The sequence below is a fragment of the Hypanus sabinus genome, chromosome 31, assembly GCF_030144855.1.
Source record: "Hypanus sabinus isolate sHypSab1 chromosome 31, sHypSab1.hap1, whole genome shotgun sequence".
Classification (NCBI taxonomy): Eukaryota; Metazoa; Chordata; class Chondrichthyes; order Myliobatiformes; family Dasyatidae; genus Hypanus; species Hypanus sabinus.
The window spans coordinates 11,271,986-11,294,709 of NC_082736.1; the positions used below are offsets into that span (position 1 = coordinate 11,271,986).

The window sequence follows — 22,724 nt, forward strand, 5'->3', positions numbered from 1 at the left end:
TGACATACGAGAAGCCGACCTGTTGCGCACTGACGTCATGGAGGGCATTCCTGCAGAGACGACGTTGCCCGGGAAACGAACAGCGATGGCGGGTCTGCGGTGAAGTGGACTCGGTCTCCACTGTGGGAATCGGCCTCTGCTCTTCCTGCCCACGGAACAGTGAGTGTCTGTCAGCGCCTCACCGCACCGGCTCTCTGCGCCAAGTACAATATTTAAAGCACAGTTAAACGGACAGGAAAGTTTGAGAGGGATAGGGGCGGAATGTAGGCGGATGGGACGAGTTGGGAGACAACTTGGACAGCGTGGATGAGTTTTACCGAAGGGACGGTTTCAGTTCTGTATAAATCACTGACTCTATTTTGGGAGGTTAAACCAAGGCAAGATGTACACAGCGAATGACAGCTTCCTGGTGAGTTTTAATGAATAGAGACTTAGTCCTCCTGAAATTCAGTGTTCCAGGTTCTGTCTCCAGTAACTCAGCACTTGGTCTGTCTCCTACCCTGCACTGGTGATCCAAATGCTCATTCAGATGGTCCTTAAATACCAGCCTGCACCGGCCCTGTAGGCAGTGTGTTCCCTTCTGGGGAGAGAGGAAGTTTTTCCTCAGATCCAATTTAATCACACACACCCCTCTCCTTAAACTTGTTGTTGTACACAAGTAATACTCGTCTGCATTAAGTTCCAACTGCCACTTTCAGCCCATTTTTCAAGCTGGTCCGAATCCCACATCAAAATTTGCTAGCCTTCCTCCCTGTACACTGCATCCCTAATCTTGGTGTCATCTGCAAACATAACGATCTAGTTTACCACATTCTCCAGCAGATCATTAATACAGATGGAAAACGACAGTGGATCCCGCACGGGGAAGTTAAACCAGAGCAGGATGAACACAGTAACGACAGGTTGCTGGGAAGTGTTCATCAACAGAGACTTTGTTTGTTTCTGCCTCCACCACCTCCTCTGGCAGCTCATTTGGGATACCAGCTATTCTCTGCGTGAAATATTTACCCTGCAGATCCCCTTTAAATCTCCATTCTCTCATCTTAAAACTAATCCCTTTCGTTTTAGACACCCAACGGTAACAGTCTGTGTCTCTCTAAGCTCTGTATGACTTGGATAATTTTATCTGCCTCCATCTCCTCCCTCTTCAGATCCTCTAACACCACCTCTCTGTCACTTTAAAAATAACCCCTCCAGTTTTAGGATGGAAAAAGTGGCCCCGTCCATAGAAGTCCATGGGAGTGAGGTTTTCTCTCCACCCATCCCTAGCAGATGTCCCTTTGATCCATGAAAAAGGATCTCTGTCCACATTCATCAGTTCTATATTCATATATGAATATATTAATATATATGAATATATTCTAGCAAATTTCCCTGAGTCCATGTGCCTTCTTGCCCTAACACATCTAATTCATCGTTCTATATCAACTGGGAGTGATACAGAGCTTACTACTCTGCAGGTTCTGCTTTTTATTTTCTCTCTTATTTCTGTAAATTATCTGTACAGGACCACATTCCCCCATCTCCCTATGTTGTTAGTACTAACATGCACCATTTCTCATGATGTCCGGCTGATCAACCTTCCCTTTGAAATGTTCTGCAGCTGCGCCCGGACCATCGGAGCAGCTGGATTAGGGCATTTGTCCCATACATGCTGGGAATAAGTGGTCATGACAGGACTCTTATCCCTCACAACCCTGTTCTTGTCCCTTTTGTCCGTAACTCCACAATCAAGAACTTCTGTCTACAATATATCCAATGGCTTGTCCACATCTGTCTGTGGCAATGAATTCCACAGATGTACTACCCTTTACTAAAGTAATTTCTCCTTATCTCTGTCCTAAAGTGGTGTAATATTATTCTGAGGCAGAGCGCTGTGACTCAAGACTCCCCCAATATAAAAAAAACATCCTCCCCATATCCACTTTTTCTAGGCCTTTCAGTATTGGAGTGGTTTCAATGAGATGATCCCTCATTCTTATAAACTCCATTATCAATCCTCAGCTTCTGAGTAGTATATTCGTTCTGTATAATCATCCTTGCTTCTGTGTAGTGGTCCTCTCAAAATGAATGCTAACATTGCATTTGGCTTCCTTACCACCAATGCAAACACTATGTTTATCTTTAGGAAATCCTGCACATCTGAGATGTCCCTGACCCTGATACCATGGAGGTGACACACTATCCTGGCATCTCCCTTGCTGCCACAGAATCTCCTGCACATCGTGGTGGAGGAGAACATCTCCGGCACCCCTTCCATCATGGTGGTCACACACAACAATCTGCAGCCTGACCTCACATGTGACCAACTCACTGAATCTCTGGTCTCAGCATCCTGGTTGATCCTGGGTCCATCCATCTCCAGCTCCATTTCCTTCACATGGGCAGTCACATTTTGAATATATTCTAGCAAATTTCCCTGAGTCCATGTGCCTTCTTGCTCTTACACATCTAATAGTTCCATAAACTTCAACAAGGTCTTCGTCAACCTCCTTCACTGCAGTCCTAGCCCATTCAGTCTTTCCTTGTAACTCAAGCCCCCAGTTCAGGCGACATTCCTGTGGTTATTTTCTGCAGCTTTCCAGCTTAATGACATGCTTCCTACAGTACGGTGTCCAAATCTGCACAGGGTCCGTTGCTGTGACCTAATTAATGAATTTTAAGACTGTAATGTGATGTCCCAACTCCTCTCAGTGCCTTGGACAATAAATGTATGCAGGTTCTTCACCTTCTTCAACACTGTCTACCTATGTTGCTACTTTCAGGGAACTATATACCTGTATCCCAAAGTTCCCCTGTTTATTCAGACTCCTTAGGACCTCTGCCATTCACTGTGTATGTCCAGACCTGCTTTAACCTCCCCAAATCCATCACTGTGCACAATAGAGTAAAGAGAATCACAGGGGTATGAGAGAGGAGCTGAGCAAAATTGATCTGAAAAGAACACAGGCAAGTATGGTGGCAGAGCAACAATGGTTGGAATTTGTGAAAGCAATTTGGAAGGTATGGGATATATACATCAAAAAAAGGAAGAAGTATTCCAAAGTCAAGATGACACAAACGTGGCGAACAAGTGAAGTCAAAGCCAACATAAAAGTCAAAGAGGGGGCATATGGTAGAGTAAAAATCAGTGGGACATTTGAGGATTCAGAAGCTTTTCAAAGCGAGCATAAGTCAGCTAAAGTCATTAAGAAAGAAAATATGGAATACAAAGGTAAAGAGAGGCAAGCGTACATATTGGACCATTAAAAACTATGCTGTAGTGGTAGTAATGGTGGAAAAATTGATTAAGTATTTTGCGTCAGTCTTTGTTGTTAAAAGCACTTGCAGTGTGCTAGGGTAGGAACTGTGTGAGGTTGTCATTACCAGGGAGAATGTTGTTTGGAGATTTAAAGGTCTGAGAGTAGATACATCACCTGGAGTAGATGGTCTGGGCCCTGAGATTCTAAGAGAGGTGCTTGATGAGATTGTGGATGCATTAGTAATGATGTTTAAAGAATCAATTGACTCCGGCATGGTTCCAGAAGAACAGGAAATTGCAAATATTGCTCCAAGAAGGAAGAGAGACAGAAGAAAGAAAATTATAGGGCAGTTAATCTGACCAGGGTGTTTGGGAAGATGTTGGAGGCAATTGTTATGGTTTTCGGGTACTTGGGCCAAAACCTCAAGGAATTTTCTCAAGGGAAAATCTTGCCTGACAAATCTGTTGAAATTATTTGAAGAACTAACAAGCAAGATAGACAAAGAAGAATCAGTGGATGTTAGGGAATTTGGATTTTCATAAGGCCTTTTACAAGGTGCCACAAATGAGGCTGCTAAACAAGTTAACTGCCAAAGATACCATGGGAAAAATATTAGCATGGATAAAGCAGAAGCCAATTGTCAGGAGGCAAAAAGTGGGAACAAAGAGAGCCTTTTTCAGTTTGTTGCCAATAATTAGTCATGCTCTGCCCAGGCGTCTGTGTTGAGACGGCTTCTTTTTACCAGATATAGGAGCAGAATTAGGCCATTTGGCCCATCGAGTCTGCTCCATCACTTCATCATGACTGATTCAGTTGTCCTCTCAGCCCCACTCTCCTGCCTTCTCCCCGTAACCCTTCAGGCCCTGACCAGTCCAGGAGCTATCAACATATCAGTGACATGGACGATGATGCGAAGATGGCAGAGAGGCAGCAGATTTGATTCAGTAGAAAGGCTGGAAAGGGATTCAGACAGATTAGGAGAATGGGCAAAGAAGTGGCAGATGGAATACAGTGTTGCTTAAGTCTACGGTCATGCACTATGGTAGAAGAAATAAAGGTGTGGACTAGTTTCTAAATGGAGGGAAAATTCAAAAATCTGAGGTACAAAGGGACTTAGGAGACCTCATTCAGGATTCCCCAAAGCATAATTTGCAGGTCGAGTTGGTGAGGAAAGCAAATGCGATCTTAACATTCATTTCGAGTGGACTAAATAAAAAATCAAGGGTAAATATTGAGGTTTTATTAGGCACTAGTGAGGCACATTTGGAGTATTACGCACTAGATTTCAAAGAATGAGGGGTGACCTCATTGAGACCTATTGAGTTTTGAAAGGCCTGAATGTGGAGAGAAAGTTTCCTAAAGAGTGGGAGTCTAAGAACTGAGGGCAGTCTTTTTGGAAAGGAGCTGAGCAGCAGTTTCTTCAGTCAAAGAGTGGTGGATCTGTGGAACAAAACGCTTAATACTGGAGCAACTCAGCAGGTCAGGCAGCAGCTATGGAAAAGAGAGCAGACAACATTTCGAGCTGAGACATTTCAATAGGACTGGAGGGGAAAAAAGTATATTAAAAGATGGGGCTATGGGAATCTATGGAATTCCTTGTCACAGGAGGCTATGGAGGTCAAGTCCTTGGGTATTTTTAAGGCAGAGGTTGATAAATTTTTGTTTGGTCGGGACATGAAGGGATACGGGGAGAAGGCAGGAGATTGGGTCTAAGTGGCAAAATCTATCAGCCATGATGAAATTGCCAATCAGACTCAATGGTCCAAATGGGTAATTCTGCTGCTCTATCTTATGGTCTGACACTGTAACAACACTTGTCTGTTTCTGCATCAATAAATGTCAGTGCACTATTCACTTTCTGGACCTTGTACATGTCTGATCTAATGAACCTCCCGCTAAACCCATCTCTATTTTGTTGTGCAGGACACCTGCACTATCTCAATTTCCCACTTACAACTTCTCTGCACAATAATACTGTGAGAGGCCTCCTTTGGTCAGGGTAGACCATGTATGTTGTGTTGTAGCTGATCAGATGCACAAGCCTGGGCAGTATAATATGGAGAGCAAACTGTCGCCAATGTAGCGAGCTCCCCCTTTCTATGCATTGGATGAACTCAAAGGAACGGCAAAGACGGATACAGTTTGGCACCAGCAGCGCCACTGGAGTTGCCAGTCAGTGTTGAACTGAATGTAGGACTGCCTGAGGGACTCCAGCTCCAGATTTTTTTCCTTGGGTTTTTTTCCTCCCAAAGTCTTCCCCATGAGTCGGTACAGCCATAATTCAGCAGAGATTTGAAATCAGAATTTTGCTTCTCCTAGATAAGCTGCCAACCACATGAAAGAAACCCCATCTGCCCAAAGAGACTGGTTTTAAGAAAACTGGTAGAAATGTTTCTGCTGAGCTTAATAGCTGAGGCGCATGTCATGCCCTGGAGCTGCACTTGGTTGTCAGAGGCTATTTGAGGTGCACATCATTGGGAGCTTTTAATATGTAGTGGGAATTGGTCCAATTACCACCTCTGTCTGTAACAACCTGAAGGAACCACATAAATTATAGTTTAATTACTCATCCTATATCTGATCACACTATCATGTTCCCACATTAAACTCCATTCACCAAGTATTCTACTCAGCCAGCTTCTCCCTATCCTCTTCCGGAGACCAAATATCCCATCGCATGTCCCCACCGCATTCCCCATTATTGACATCTTTGGATCCCTTACTCTCTGCTCCATCCTCCTGATCATTTGTATCAATAGTAAATAATTGACAGCACAGAAGTGGTCCCTGGGACACTCCACTAGTTACATCATCCCAGCCTGAAAAAAATCTGTTTATTCTGTTAGGTTCCTCTCAGCCTTCTTCACAGAATGTCCTGGACTTTTGTTTGGGAGAGCACCTCTGCACTCAACCAGGGCTTCTGGTGGGCTGTGAGATGACTGTTCTTGTGGTACCAATGTCAAAATACACTTAGAGATATAGTAGACAACGGATGAGACAAACTCCTTGAGGTCTGTGTCTGCTCTGTTTGTGGCAGCCTCCTTGAACGCCTCTCAGTCAGACTGTTTAAAAGAATACTGAAGCATGGAGATTAGGCCACACAGTGTTGTCCTTGACTGGTTTCTTAATTTTCATCCTCAACAGAGTTGTTTCCCAGGTCTGTGTGCTGAGACCATTCCTATATACTCTGCTCACAGGTGACTGCAGAGCCAAACACCCGAGTAATTACATTGCCATGTTCGCTGGTGAGAGGACAGTGGAGGGGCTCATCATCAGCAACGATGAGATTGCGTACGGAGGAAGTGGAAGAGCTTCAGGCCTGGTACCAGGCAAGTAACCTTTTGCTCAGTGTCAACAAGACATAGGAGGTGGTTCTCGACTTCAAGAGAACTCCCACCTCACACCTTCCTTTAGGTCGGCAGATCACTAAAATATGTCAATGTAGCAATGTACTACGTACAGAGCTGGAAACAACAACACACAGTCAGTAAGTGGTTTCGACACTATTTGATTCAAACTTCACGGCGCTGGCTTTTTAATCCCTTGCTCCTGCCCTCTCCGGGCAGAAATGACGTCAGAGGTGCAATACCAAAATCTTTCCCCACGAGTGGGCTATTTGTGAGCCAGTTCGCCTGCACAGAAAGTGGGTCGCTACATCAATTTCATTTGATCACATAAATCTTTACTAAATAAATTGTTATTTCTGCATTTATTACAGACTCCTGCACCTCACCAACCATAGATGTGAAGTTAACAGGACCACAGTTACTTGGTTTTGTCTTCCGCCCTATTTCAACAATGGATTTCCACTCCACTGAGAACTTCCTGGCACACAGTGAGTTTTACTACAATTTATCAGCACTTTCTTTCCAGCCACCCTCTGTGAAACCCTTGAGTGCAGGTCATTGGGACCTGGTAGTGTTTACTTTTAGTCCCATTAGATTTTCCCTCCTGATGGCAATTGTTACATATTATTGCACAATGTTGAAATGTCATCATTAAATATCTGTGGGATGCTTGCTGTGTCCCCACTGTGAACACCAATGCAAATTATTGAGTCGACTTATCTGTTTTATCCTTGTTCTTTTTAGTTTTTGTTTCTCATCACTGGTTCCTGAAAAATTCACACTCCTCTAGTCTACCAGCAGCCGTTGCCTCTTCATCTGTTCTTCGATTTTGTATTTTCCTCTACTGTACCTGGTTGATTAGTCTAATCAATACATGGACTGAGGCAAACACAGACAAGATGCTGGAGGAACTCAGCAGAGACTTGATATTTCAGTCTGAGAACCTCCATCAGTACTACGACTAGGGCATACAGGGCAGCAACAATTACAGGACAACATCACCTGACTGTGCAGGTGATGCTTCCCTCACAGATGCGCTGAATAACTTGTACGCCTGGGTTGAGGCAGAAAATGACATGGTGGCGAGGATGTCCACCTCTTCTACAAATGACCAGGTGCTGTGTATCACTGTGGCCGATACGAGAAGAGCCCTGTGCAGGGTCAACCCACAGAAGGCTGCTGGGCCAGACAACATTCCTGATAGAGTGCTCAGAGGATGTGCAGACCATCTAGTAGACATTCTCACTGACATCTTCAACATTTCCCTGTGCAGCGCCACAGTTCCAACATGCTTCAAGGTCGCCACAATCGTCCCTGTGTCAAAGAAGTCTTCAGTGTCCTTCCCAAGTGACTACCATCCCATTGCACTTACATCCATCATCCTGAAGAGTTTCGAGAGGCTCGTCATGAGGCATATCAAGACCCTGCAGCCCCCCCACTGGACCCCCAGCAGTTTGCATACCGTCCCAACCGCTCAACAGATGACACCATTGCCACCGCCCAACACCTGGCCCTAACCCACCTGGACAAAAACGACATATATGTTTGGATGCTGTTCATAGACTTCAGTTCAGCATTCAACAAAATCACCCTCAGAAACTGATTGGAAAGCTAAACACCTCCCTCAGCAACTGGATCCTAGACTTCCTGACTGGAAGACCTCAGTCAGTCTGCATCTCTAACACCATCACACTGAATACAGGCTGTGTTTTCAGTCCACTGCTGTTCACTCTGCTAACCCACAGCTGTGCTCCAACACACAACTCGAACCACATCATCAAGTTCAGCAATGACAAGACCATGGTGGGTCTCATCAGCAAGAATGACGAGTCAGCTTACAGAGAGGAGTTGCAGCAGCTAATGGACTGGTGCAGAGCCAACAACCTGTCTCTTAATGTGAATAAAACAAAAGAGATGGTTGTTGACTTCAGGAGGGCGCAGAGCGACCACTCCCCGCTGAACATCGACAGGTCCTCGGTAGAGATCGTTAGGAGCACCGAATTTCTTGGTGTTCATCAGGCGAAGAAACTCTCCTGGTCCCTCAACACCAGCTCCAGAGCAAAGAGAGCCCAGCAGCATCTCTACTTTCTGTGAAGGCTGAGTAAAGTCCATCTCCCTCCCCCCATTTTCATCATATTCTACAGGGGTTGTATTGAAAGCATCCTGAGCAACTGCTTCACTGCCTGGTTGCACCATCTCAGATCACGAGACCCTGCAGTGGATAGTGAGGTCAGCTGAGAAGATCATTGGGATCTCATTTCCTGCTATCACGAATATTTACATGACACACTGCATCCGCAAAGCAAACAGCATTATGAAGGTCCCTGTGCACCCCTCATACAATCTCTTCTCCCTCCTGCCGTTTGGGAAAAGGTTCCAAAGCATTTGGGCTCTCACGACAAGACTATTTAACAGTTTCTTCCCCCAAGCTTTCAGACTCCTCAATACCCAGAGCCTGGACTGACACCTTGCTCTGTTGTCCTGTTTATTATTTATTGTAGTGCCTGCACCTTTTTTGTGCACTTTACGCAGTCCTGTGTAGGTCTGCAGTCCAGTGTAGCTTTCTCTGTCTTGTTTATTTATGTAGTTCAGTCTAGTTTTGTACTGTGTCATGTAACACCGTGGTCCTGAAAAACATTGTCTCATTTTTACTATGTACTGTACCAGCAGTTATGGTCGAAATGACAATAAAAGTGACTTGACTTGACTTGACTTGAAATAAAGGGCAGAAGCCAGTGGGAGGGGGTGGATTACAAGGCAGGTGAGACCAGGAGAGGGGCAAGGTGTGTTGGTGGGGGGAGGGGTGGTGATGTGAGATGCTAGAAGGAGATTGGTGTAAGACCATAAGACCGGGGCAGAATTAGGCCTTTCAGTCCAACGACTCTGCCATTTCATTACGGCTGATCCCAGATACCATTCAACCCCTTACACCTACCTTCTCGCCATTACCGCTGGTGCCCTGACCTATGAGTAAACTTTCAATTTCCACTTTAAATATACCCACTGACGTGGCCTCCACCAGAGTCTGTGGCAGAGGTTTCCATAGACTCACTACTCTCTGGCTAAAAAAAATCCTCTTTACCACCTATTTGAAAGGTTACCCCTCAATTTTGAGGCTGCACCCTCTGGACCTGGCTATCCCCATGATAGGAAGGAGCCTCCACACATCCACCTTATCCAGTCAATCTCTAATATAGTGCAGAGGTTTAGTGCACAGTTCACTTCAAAGTAATATTAATTCAGTTTAATTACTGCAGTTGAAACAATTCGTTAAACCTTCTTTGATCAATTGGACACAGTGATCCATATTCATATCTCAGAATCAATGCTATCAGCGTATAACGGCATCAGACATAGGAACAGTATTTTTTCATTCGGCCCATGGAGACTGCTCCTCCATTCTCAAGTCAAGTCAAGTCAGCTTTCACTTTCATTTCGACCACAGCTGCTGGTACTGTGCATAGTAAAAACGAGACAACATTTTTCAGGACCATGGTGTTGCATATCACCGTACAAAAAAAACCTAGACCGAACTACGTAATTAAAAAAAAACTGAACAACAGAACACAGAGAAAGCTACACGAGACTACAGACCTATACTAGACTGCATAAAATGCACAAAACAGTGCAGGCATTAGAATAAATAATACACAGGACAGTAGGGCAAGGTGTCAGTCCAGGCTTTGAGTGTTGAGGAGTCTGATAGCTTGGGGCAAGAAACTGTTACATAGTCTTTTCGTGAGCGCCCGAATGCTTTGGAGCCTTTTCCCAGATGGCAGGAGGGTGAAGTGGTTTTATCAGGGGTGCATGGAGTCCTTCATAATGCTGTTTCCCTTGTGGATGCAGCGTGTAGTGTAATTGTCCGTAATGGCAGGAACAGAGACCCCGAAGATGTTCTCAGCTGACCTCACTATCTGCGGCAGTGTCTTGCGATCCGAGATGGTGCAATTTCCGAACCAAGCAGTGATACAGTTGCTCAGGATGTTCTCAATACAATCCCTTTAGAATGTGATGCAGATGAGGGGGTGGGAGATGGACTTTCCTCAGACTTCGCCGAAAGTAGAGACGCTGCTGGGCTTTCTTTGCTATGGAGCTGGTGTTGAGGGACCTGGTGAGATTCTCCGTCGGGTGATCATCATCAGACATAGGAATAATATTATGTCATTCGGCCAATGGAGTCTGTTCCCCCATTCTATCATCAGACATAGGAACAGTATTATGTCATTCGGCCCCTGGAGTCAGATCCTCCATTACATCGTGGCTGATTTATTATCCCTCCTAATCCTGTTCTCCTGCCGTCTTCCCATAAAGTGTGTCACTCTTAATATTTAATAACTTACTTACGTCCGCTTTAAATATATCTAATTACTTTACCTCTAGAGCCATCCGCTTTTAATATACCAAATGTCTTGGCTTCGTCAGCAATGAATTCCACGGATTCTTTTCTTGTATGTCAATACATAAGCTTTCCGTTTGGTGCCGTCTTCTTCCACAAACCTGTCCCAGATAATAAAGCTGCGGGCCTCAAATTTTTCGTCTCCTACACAACGGTGTGAAACAACATCCACGTCTCGCCCAATGGATTCCTCTCCCTAAAGTTCAAACTTGAAAGATTAATCTATATTTATTACCGAAGTATATACACGTAACCACATGAAAATCCACAGTAAATACAACGAAACACAACAGAATCTTTGAAAGACCGCACTCAACAAAAACAACAAATGAGTAATCAAACGACACTGAGTAAACAAGAAAGAACAAACAAAATACTAATAATAAATCAATAACCAATAACATGAAATCAGCAGTTTTGAGAGGGGCTGTGGGAAGAGAGCATGACCTCCAGGGTCGGGGCCCTGTATTCCGTTTATATGTGCTCAGCGGTGGGGAGGCCTTTACTTGTGTAGGACGGGGTCCATTCATTAATTTCTGTGAGTTTTCCCGTAGAAAGGCACTGGTGGTTCCATGCCAGGTCCTCATGCCTTCAGTCAATGACTCTCCACCTACACATCTATTGAAGTCTGTCAAACTTTTAGATGACATGTAGAGCGCTGCGGTGCCTTCTTTGTAATAGGAGGTATGTGTTGGGCCCAGGAGAGATAACCTGAAATGATAACACTGAGGACTTTATATTTCCTACCTCATCTTTCCCTCCCTGCTACTCCCTCGTCCCTCAGCATCCGCACTGTGATCTCACTCGGGTTTTCTCATAGATTCCCTTCTCACTTTCTTCATTAAATTTCTTGTGCCGAGTTTGCCAATTCATTCCTATAATTCCAATTCATTGAAAGCTTAAAGACCTCAAAATGTTTCCAGTGTTTCTTACGTTGTTGCTTTCCAGAGCGCCTTCTGTCCAAAGGCAGAACACGCTGCCAGGAGGTTATGGCCATCGTGTACTTATTGATGTCCAAATGCAACTAATATTTAGCCAATTCCTCTTGGTTATTTCAAGGCCTGTCTTTCGTTGAATATGCCCACTGTATTCTCATATTTACTCCTTCAGTTTTCCAGCCACAGCGTTTTCTGCATTTAACTCGTGTGTGTGTGTGTGTGTGTGTGTGTGTGTGTGTGTGTGTGTGTGTGTGTGTATGTATGTGTGTTTGTGTGTGTGTGTGTGTGTGTATGTGTGTTTGTGTGTGTGTGTGTCTGAGTGAGTGAGTGAGAGAGCTAGATTCACCATCTCATATAACATCACTTTAATGTTGGGAAATCATTCCCAGACAATAGAAACAACTGATATCAAGAGACTGCCTCTTGGAGGGAAAGGCTCCATTTCTGTAATCAAAAAAGGACTTTTAAATACATTTTCTACCATTTGCTTTGGTATGTGTTGATAGTTTTTATTCAAATAATCAATTTGGGTTTTATTTTTGCTATATAACAACATTTCTCTGAATACATACTTAATCAAAGATTTGAGGAGATGTTATGAGGAAGCAGATTCACTGGTTTCATATGTGAGATAGAAGACACTGATCAACACTCACAAAGTTCTTGACGAACTCAGCAGGCCAGGCAGCATCAATGGAAAAGAGAACAGTCGAGGATTCGGGCCGAGACCCTTCAGCAAGACTGGAGGAGACAAAAAAAGATGAGTGGTAGAATTAGAAGGTGGAGAGAGGAAAAGGAGAAGCAAGGCGATTGGTGAAACCGGCAGGGGCTGGGGTGAAGCAAACAGTTGGGAAGTTGTTTGGCAAAAGAAAAGAGGGAGTCTGATAGGAGTGGACAGATGGACATGAAAGAAAGCAAAGGGAGGAGGAGAACCAGAGGGAGGCGATGGGCAAGCAAGGAGATACGGTAAGAGAGGGAACAGGAGAAGAGGAATGGTGAAGGGGGATCCATACCGAAATTTCGAGACATCCAGGCAGGTTCGGACTGACTGGCGGAGCAAGCTGGAAAAGCTGGATAGTCCTTCTTTGTTCCTGAACTAAAAGCTGAAACTGCCGAAAATACTTCGCAGGCGAGGCAGCGTCTGTGGAGAGAGAAACAGAGTTCACAATTCAGATCGATGACATTTTACAGCTCCGAGCTCGCAGGTAGACGGACGGAGTCTCACCGAGTCTATGCAGGGTAGCCTGAGCTGGGTGAAGGCACGGATTTCCCTCGCACTCTCCTTTCTGACTCTGTTGTGTTCTCGCACAGGTGTAAAAACTCTGAACTAAACACCAAGTATAAACCGGGCAATGAGGGGCAATCCCAGTAATATTAACCGTTTACTGTTCACTCTTCCGCATTAACGTATGATGAAAACTGTTGATAGAACAATACAAAATATATACAGTATTTGTTTCCTTCTTGGCATCATATCTTCATCATAAATACTTGTAAAAAGAAAACTACAACAAACTATATTTGATTAAAGTACAACATACAGTCAGAATCTGCCTAAGCCATCAACTGTTTTAAATACAATTCAACACAAACTATCCGCAACTCATTAAATAACAAAGAACATAAAGATTATCAACCGTCATTACTTTTATGAGAAATAACAGTACTTTTTTACTTTTTACTTCAACATATCGATTATCTTATGAACTTACGGCGTTGCTTCTATGATGTTTCTAGTGCGTAGAAAGAAAACTTTTCTCGCGCTTATCCTGCACACATAAGCTCCCTCCTTCCTGATTCTCCAAATCGGTATTTTCCCACAGGATGCAGCGAAACTGGGTGTGACATCATCGAATTCCGCGATATAGCACAGACAATGAATTTACTTTCAACAACCTTAACTTTAACTAGAAAATTATTACAAACGAATTACTAAAGCGAAAATATAATACAATAAACGAATGCCTTCAGGGGAACACACTCCACACCTGTCCTTTGTAAGGTCACTAAGAACATAATACAAACTTCAGTCTCTAAATCAGTCCTTAGGTAAAAGTAGAATGACTTTTGCAACTGGCCATTGGTAAGTTTTCACATCACCTTGCTTAACCTTCCTGACATATTCATCCTTCCCAGGGAGTGTGGCAGTGATTCTAGCCATTGGCCAGCAGTTGCGGACGATCTGCTTGACTCTGAGCGGTACTAAATCTCCAACTTGAAGATTCCTGCGAGGCTCTGTCCACTTTTGTCTATGTTGTTTTACGTATTCAGGCAACAATAAATATATGTGTTCGGCAAGGGTTTCTTATAACAAACAATACGTTTATTAAACACAGAAAACAAACCCACCAAAAGTAAACAAACACTACCGTAACCGGAAACAGCTGCTGAGCGGCAGCCCAAACAGTTCTTAAAGTGATATTCCAAAAAAATTCTTAAAAGTGGTATTGCCAAAAGTTCGATATGCTCACAGTCCATTTAAAAGGAGAGACTTTACAGGACGATTTAGGTTCTCTTTCACGTAGCTTGCTTCGATCCCCGACGTCGAACTTCCCACGAAGAATTTACCAAACAGAACGGCTTAAAGGCACTGACCTTTCCTTCTCCACTACCTTCAATCCTTTCTAGTTAAACCTAGGGATTAAGACGAAGTTAGTCAACGAAATCCTTCCAAATAAGGATCAAACAAAGGTTGGCTCCGTTTCACCGTAGAAAGCGATTCTCCTCGATCTTTAACTTCCAACTTCCAATCTTCACTCTCCACTAATTTCGAACTAACAGGATCGTAAAGAACCTGCTGGCAATGACCTCTTAAACTTTAGGCATTAAATAAAAACTTCATCTTTCAACTAAACTGCGTCAGCACTTAAAACACGCAGTGGCATGAAGTCAACCTGGCAAATCCAGCCACGAACTGCCCCTCCTCACAGGGTGGGGTCTATCTTTTATAAACTGTAGAAAAAAACCGTCACATGATCTCTACTGGCGGGACAATGACGTCACCACCATCACAAGACCATCACCTCAAGTCCAGTACAGATTCAACCCCAGTCACGTGACAAGGGCTCCACTGTCATGTGTCACGAGTACGTAACAGTTGCAACAAAGTGAGATATTCATGTCTCCAAAGAGACCAGAACTGATTTGAGAGTGCCTGAACCTGTGTCCATTGTTTTGTGTACAAATTATTATCCTAGAAGTCCCCAGGTGGAGGGGGAGATCCTGTCTTCTGCGGAAGGAGCATTAATGGAGAGAGTATGAAAGGGCTTTCCAGGTCAGAAGAGACAGGTAGGCGTGGTCGTGCATTTATATTGGATGAAACCTCTGCCATTAGTGTGCACAGTACTTCGTGGGTCAGTCGGGTGCGTTGCTGCAGAAACACTGAATCATGAATCCTTCTGGCGATACCAATCATCCGCTCCCATGCGCCTCCCATGTGAGAGGCGTGTGGTGTGTTGAACTCCCAGTTGCATTCCTGCTGACTGAGGTACCTTTACACCGTCTTGTCCATCCCGAGCCCCTTGGACGCTCCAACAAAGTTCGTGCCGCAATCAGAACTCAACTGCTTTGCAGGGACTCTTGGTGCAAAGAAGCGCCTGAGAGCATTAATGCAGCTGGATGTATCCAAAGATTCGATTACATCGATGTGCACCGCTCTCGAACTCATGCAGCTGAACATTTTGGCCCACCACTTGCTCTCTGCTTGTCCTCCTCTTGTGCGTCTAGTGGTGATAGTCCACGGACCAAATACATCAAGCCCCACATATGTAAAAGGAGGGCAGGCTTCACTGCATTCTGATGGGCGGTCCGCCATACGTTGAGCTTCCATCTTCCCTCGCAGTTTCCTGCAGGTTACACATTTGCGGAGTACTGAATTGATCAGTGTTCTCCCTCCTAAGATACACAGTCCTGGTGCCCTGATTGCTGCTTCCATCAGGTGACGGTCCTGATGCCTTAACTGTTCATGATGATGGCGAGAAAGCAGTAAGGACACATGGCTGTCTTTGGGTAGGATTACTGGGCTCTATTCTGCAGCTGAAAGGCGACAGTCTATTAACCAGCCTCCAATGCAAATTAGATCGCTCCTCATGATGGGGTTGAGTTTCCTCAAAGGGCTGTCCTATGGTATTGGTTTATTAGCTTGGAGGGCCGTAAACTCCCTTGCAAAAGCTGCTCTTTGAGTTGCTTTAAGGATGACATCCTTTGCCTGGGCCAATTCGTCAGCAGTGTACCTACGTGGGATATGAAGCTGTTTTAGATCCTGAAGTGAATCTCTCTAAGCCTCCCATCTGTTTAGCATGTCTTCTGGTAGGGGAGTATCCCAGTTGGAGGGCTGAGAGATAAGTTCCCTGAGATGGGCTCTTCCTTGGATCGTAACTGGTGCCAGTAGACCCAAGGGATCAAAAACACTGTTGACAGTGGAGGGAACTCCAAGGCGGGTGAATGGCTTGATCATGGTCGGCACGGAGAACGTGAATGTGTCAGTTGTAATCTCTCAAAGGAGACCCACATTCCTTTGTATGTGTATGTTTTTTTCCATCTAGATCTAGGACTTTGATTGCCGGAGCACAGTCATCGTGTGGAATTGCCTCCATTACTGCCTGATAGTTTGATGCAAACTTGTGCAAGTGGAGTTTTGACTCAGCGAGTGAGGCTTGTGTCCGTCGGAACAGATCGATTGCTTCGTCTTCTTTCTGTAGTGATATCAAGCCGTCACCGACATAGAAGTGCCTTTCTACAAACTTAACGGTGTCATCGCCGTGCTCCTGTGCGCCCACTCTCATGGCTCTTCGCAGTCCATAGATGGCCTCGGCAGGTGATGGACTATTGCCGAAAACATGGTCTTTCATCCGGTACTCAATGACTTCCTTGTTCTTGTCATTGTCCTTGCCCCATAAGAAACGGTGGAAATTGCAATGGTCTTCCTGTACTAAGAAGCAAAGGAACATCTGCTGGTTGTTCGCCAGGATTGCGACCTTCTCCTCCCGGAAGCGCAGCAGGACTCCGAGAAGAGTATTGTTGAGGTCGGGGCCTGTGATGATCACGTCATTAAGGCAGATACCAGCGCACACTGCACTGGAGTCGAAGACTACCCTGATCTGATTGGCTTTTCTGGGTGGTAAACCCCAAATGTTGGGAGGTACCAGGACTCCTGACCTTCTCTCAGTGGCGGTGCAACTTCAGCATGTCCGTTAGCGAAGATCTTCTCCATGAATGCTGCGTATTGATGCGGCATCTCAGGTTTCCTTTTCAGGGTTTTTTGCGAAGACGTGAACCGCTTGACTGCCTGCTCTTTGTTGTTTGGCAAGCGCTGGCATGGTTCCCTGAAAGGTAATGTGGCGACCCAGTTATTTGCTTCGTCTCTGAAGACTTTGGTGTCCATTATTTTTAAGAAGACGGCGTCTTGTGGTGATGGAGCAAGTTTATTATCATGTTCAGATTGAGCGAAGACTGACTGTCCCAGCGTCTTGTCAGTTACTTTAGTACACTTGTTAAAGCTCTGTCGTGCTTCCTTAATATATATGTAGCTTGTGCAGGGTTAAAAAATTGAATGGCGGCCACTCTCTTGCACATTGGCCTTCAGTATGTTAACTGTTAGTTTGTGTACATTGCCAAGGCACATCTCTTCTATCATCACCCAGACCAGATCCAGTCGTTGGGCAAAGGGGTCGTCGTGTGGTCCAGTGACCTGCTCCCTAAACTTGTGCACGTGGAGAAAATCTTTTCCTAATAGCGGGAGTAATTCTGATTTTGGATCCAGTTCTGGGATATGCTTGGCAATGTGGTGGAGATGTGGCTGGTGTAACACTGCACTTGGCGTCGGGATCTCAGTGCGGTTATTCAAAATTTCATTGCACTCTAAGAGCGGAGGGAGACAGATGACAACGTTAACATCCAGAGTTTGTTGATAAGGTGATGAGAGAAATTGATGAGGGTAGGGTCGTGGATGATGAATAACCGATTTCACCAGGACATTTGACAATGTCTCTCCTGGGCGTATCAAAAATAAATTTTCAAACTTACCTCAAATCCATGTCTCAATATTTTGTAACTCTTTTAATGAAACCGTGAGTGGCTCTTAAAAGAGCTTTTGATTTTCCCGTTTGTTTTGTCAGTAAACTTGACTTCACTTGGAGCTGGTGTACTTGGTCACCGCCTTTGTCCCTTCGGACACGGCGTGCTTGGCCAGCTCCCCGAGCAGCAGCCGGCGCACGGCGGTCTGGATCTCCCAGGAGCTGATGGTGGACCGCTTGTTGTAGTGAGCCAGGCGGGAAGCCTCACCCGCGATGCGCTCGAAGATATCGTTCACGAATGAATTCATGATGCTCATGGCCTTGGAGGAGATGCCGGTGTCGGGGTGAACCTGCTTCATCACTTTGTAGATGTAGATGGCGTAAGTCTCCTTCCTCGACCTCTTGCGCTTCTTGCCAGTCTTGCTCGCCGGTTTGGACAGAGCTTTCTTGGCGCCCTTCTTGGGAGCGGGTTTCGGTGCATCAGGCATTTCCCCTTCGGCTTCAAACACAATAATAAGCAGAAGCTGTTCCGAGCCCGGACTAAATAGCCAGTGCCCAAAGTGGTATGTTAATGAGGATGGGAACGCTGAGCATTTCCATTGGCTGTTTGGAGAAATGACTCACCAATCGGATGGGGGATGGGAAGCGGCGCCAATGTGTGGCGGTTACCACTGTCGTTTAATACGGGAGGAAGTACAGAAGGGCAGAGACAGGCGGGGGTGAGGGCTGAAATTGAAAAGGGAAACGCAAATTTCAAAAGCAGAATGAAAATAAAATCAGATGAAATATTGTAAAATTAAACACGAAGACATTCAGTTCATGACAGGGCAGCAGGGGAGCGAAGGAGAGATTTGAACATTTCAATATAAAGTTCAAATCGAGCTTATTTATGCACAGGTGAAAGGAACAACGTATTTGTAGCAGCATCACAGACACGTTTCATCGGACACAACATTGACAAGAATAACTGGAATTAAATATGAATTATACCAACATATTCAAATAGACAGAGGACTATCAGAACAAAATCAAAATAACAAAGAGATTATGTGGGCAGTCGGAGAATCACCCTTTTGTCTTTCTTCATCTCGTCACTCTCGATTCAGAGTCAGGCAACACTGCCACTTTGATCTGGCCCATGCCTTCATTCACCAGGTCCAACACTTGCCCTTATTGGATCTTCCCCCTACTTACACTAGTAATCGTGTTTGTGAGTGTGTGGCCAGGGTTAGAATGGGTGGGTGCACCTTCTTAGGATTAGGTTTGACGGTAAGGCTAGTGGATGTATATGTGGGGCTGGGAGAGATAAGGCTGTGGAGTTTAGTATGATGAGTTATGTGGAGCTATGGTGGAGAGGGTAGTGGAGCCACTTTAATCTACCCGATGCCTTTCATTAATGTGGCCTGACCACACTTGGCTTAAAGAACCTGGTGTGCTAAGGGATACATTATCAGTACTGCAACCTGGGGTTATTGGGGGTTTCAGGTCGTTAATCATGAGATTCCTTTGGCCAGGTGACCGAGACAGGGTTGATCAGACCCAGCTTGTGTTTAGCCCATCGACCAAGATAATGACAGGCATGTTGTGGATATTTTAGACCTTGTCCCTTGGCTGTATTTTGACCATTTGTAGAGTTCAATGTTCTGAGGCCTAGTAATCAGGCTTTACCTCCAAGTAAGGTTCAACTTCCATACTTTAAATTTACATCTGTCTTTATTTTGTATCTGTGTGCCTGGGATCGCATGGGTTAAATTAACAGTGTTTACTGCAGTACAAACTAGTGATTAAGGTGTGCAGATTCACCCATAATTCTAAAGTATAAAAACCTCCGAAATCCAGAACTTTTTCTGTTAACATGACGTCACAAATGGAGAATTTTACCACAATTAATTGGCTTGTCATATGAAGAGCCTTTCATGGCTCTGGGCCACTCTTCCCTGTAACATCGATTAAAGAAAGGTTACCAAATTGAAACTGATCAAATAGTGCAAGGGCTTCATTGAGTGGATGTGGAGAGGATTTTTCTAGTGGTGGGAGTGTCTAAAACCAGCCCACACAGCTTCAAAATAGAAGGACATCCTTTTAGAATGGAGATGAGGAGGAATTCCTTCAGCCAGAGAGTGGTGAATCTGTGGAATTTTTTGCCACAGGCAGCAGTAGAGGCCAAATCACTGTTTACTCTTTGTCATACAGGCTGCCTGTACTGATGAGTTCCTCCAGCATCTTGTGTTGCTTTAGATTTCCAGCATCAGCAGATGCTCTCGTGTTAGTGATTTACGCCTCATTCTGAGTGTTTCTTTCCTCAGTTACGGAATGCTCCTTCAGGGGAAAGATGCTCGTTGCCTGTTGTCTGTCACATCCTGATCGAATCTAACAGATTTCCTCATTTTCTCATTAGCTGCAGGGAATATAGACTTAGCCCACTCCTCTCACATAACCAACCCTCCATCCCTGGAACCAGTCCAGTCAGTGTGGGGAACAGTCACTGCGCTCCCTCGATTGCAGGGATATCCTTCCTGAGGAAGTGTGACCAAACCCGGACACTACATTCAAGGTGTGCTCTCACCAGGGCCCTATAGAATCCAGTGAGACATCTGTACCCCTCTTCTCCACTCCTCCTGGATCACAGAACAAAATAGTGTTTGCCTCTCTCATTACTTGTTGTATCTGCATGTTAACTCAAGTGATTTGTTTACAAGGACACCCAGGTCCCTCTGAACATCCCCATGTGGAAATGACTCTTACAGTTTGATCCTGGGAATGGGTGATCTCACATTTCCCCACATTCTGTTCCATCTGCCCCATCCTCAACCATTCACTCTCCTGTCGACATCCCCCAAACCTTCTCACTACTGACACAGTCCATCCCAATCTGCCACAGCAGCAGACATACTCACTGAATTATGCAGCACAGAAACAGGCCCTTCAGCACAACACATCCATGCTGACCAAGTGGACAAAGAAAACCATTGTCAATTACCTACATTTGGCCCATGTCCCTGTGAAACTTCCCTCTCCACAGTGCAAGAGATATTGCAATGGTGCCCACCTATACCATCACTGGAAGTAGTTTGTTCCATGTAAATAGCGCATTCTGTGTACAATCCCGCTCCTCGTGGTCTCATTTAATTCTTCCCTCTCTCACTTTATGCCTGTAATCTCTAGCTTCCAACTCCATGACCCTGGAGATAACAGATTCACTACTGACCATATCAATGTCTGCCATTATTTTATCAGCCTCTCTAATGTCATATACACTCTGGTGAGAATGTTCCAGTCTATCCAGCCTCCTGTTAAATCCCTTTTGCACCCTCTCTAGTTTAATGTCACCCTCTGATCACTGGGCAACTATAACTGTACGCCGTGCTCCAAGAGTAGTTTCCCCAAGTTTGGTAGAGCTGTAATGTGACGTCACGGTCCAGTGCCCAATACTCTCCCGATGAATGCAAGTGTGGCAAACACCACCTTCACCGTCCTGCCTACCTGTGTTTACACTTTGAAGGAATTCGATATCTGCACCCCGATGTCTCTCTGTTTTACAGCACTCCCAGGGACCGACCATTCCCCACGGCAGTTCTGCCCTGGTTCGTCATTGACAATGGAACACCTCACGTTTATCTGTCATTCCTCAAATCACTGACCTCATTCATCACCGTCCTGTTGTATTGCTGGTTACATTTTTTTCCACAATCCACGATATCACCAACTTTAGTGGCATTGGTAAATTTGCAGATCCGGGCATTGATATTGTCAGCCGAGTCTTTAATAAATGAATTGCCGCAGCAGACTTGACTCGATCCCTGAGTCACACTTTTGATCACAGGTCTCCAGTCGAAACGATGACTTTGTCTCCTACCACCAGGCCAACATTGTAGCCACTGCCCTGGATCACGGGATCTCTCCTTCCAGACACGAGCCTCGCCAGTCTGAAGCTCGCAGGCTTTTCCTTGCAGCGATACACACAATGCCGGAGGAACTCAGCAGGCCAGGCAGCGAGAAAACAGCCGACGTTTCAGGCCTGGACCCTTCACCACGATCTGTAGTTTCCTGTGTTCGGTTTTCCTCCGATCCCAAGTTACTGCATAACATAACCCATCCTCCAATCCTCTTCCACTACTCCTGCCCGAGAAGGGCGCAGAGAGACAGGAGTGGAGGAGACAAAGTCAGAGTGACGGACAGAGCTGAGACCGGACTCTCAACTTCTACACCCGTCAATTTCCAGCGGTTTATCAGAAACACAGAGCTCCTGAGAGAGGAAAAACTCCCTAACACACCACGTACACACTGAAGGAATTCTAGGAATTTACTGGCGGTCGGACTTCATCCAAACGGAATACAACGTTTTTGGCACAGGATTAATTTCAAATCGCCCGCCAATTTCAGAGCACCCAGCTTGGTTACATTTCTTTAAAATGATTACCATTAATTTTATCACGGATTATACAATGTCAGTTTCATTTAATGCATTTAGTATCTAATTCATTCAATTAAGATTTAAATGCATAATTACGAAATCCGTTCTCGAAACGAGTGAACTGCTTTCTGTCCGAGACGGATAAAAGGATTAAGATCGATCTTAATACATTCAGGGTTTACGGTAATCACTGACTGGAACGGCATAATCACAGGAATATTTCAAGCGGAACAGATTAATCTGTTTCAAATGTAACTCAGCTGACTGTATCGATAAAAATAATTAAAAGGTTGTGGACACAGCTCCGTCTGTGAGGCGGTGGGTGACTCTTAGAAGAGCCTTTACTTTATGCACGGGGGGAAGTGGGAGTATT

At 45.0% G+C, this 22,724-nt stretch overlaps 2 protein-coding genes across 2 annotated transcripts; both read right to left on the reverse strand.

The window, feature by feature from the left end:
- Window positions 1–18,050: 18,050 nt before the first annotated feature.
- On the reverse strand, window positions 18,051–18,425 carry LOC132383646 (histone H2B-like). Its single transcript, XM_059954840.1, has 2 exons — window positions 18,300–18,425; window positions 18,051–18,257 (listed from the first exon to the last, which is right to left on the reverse strand). The coding sequence occupies exons 1-2, from the start codon at window positions 18,423–18,425 to the stop codon at window positions 18,051–18,053; spliced, it is 333 nt and encodes a 110-aa protein (XP_059810823.1).
- Window positions 18,051–18,425, reverse strand: LOC132383880 (histone H2B-like). Its single transcript, XM_059955079.1, has one exon. It carries the CDS (start codon window positions 18,423–18,425, stop codon window positions 18,051–18,053), a length of 375 nt encoding a protein of 124 aa, XP_059811062.1.
- Window positions 18,426–22,724: the final 4,299 nt, after the last annotated feature.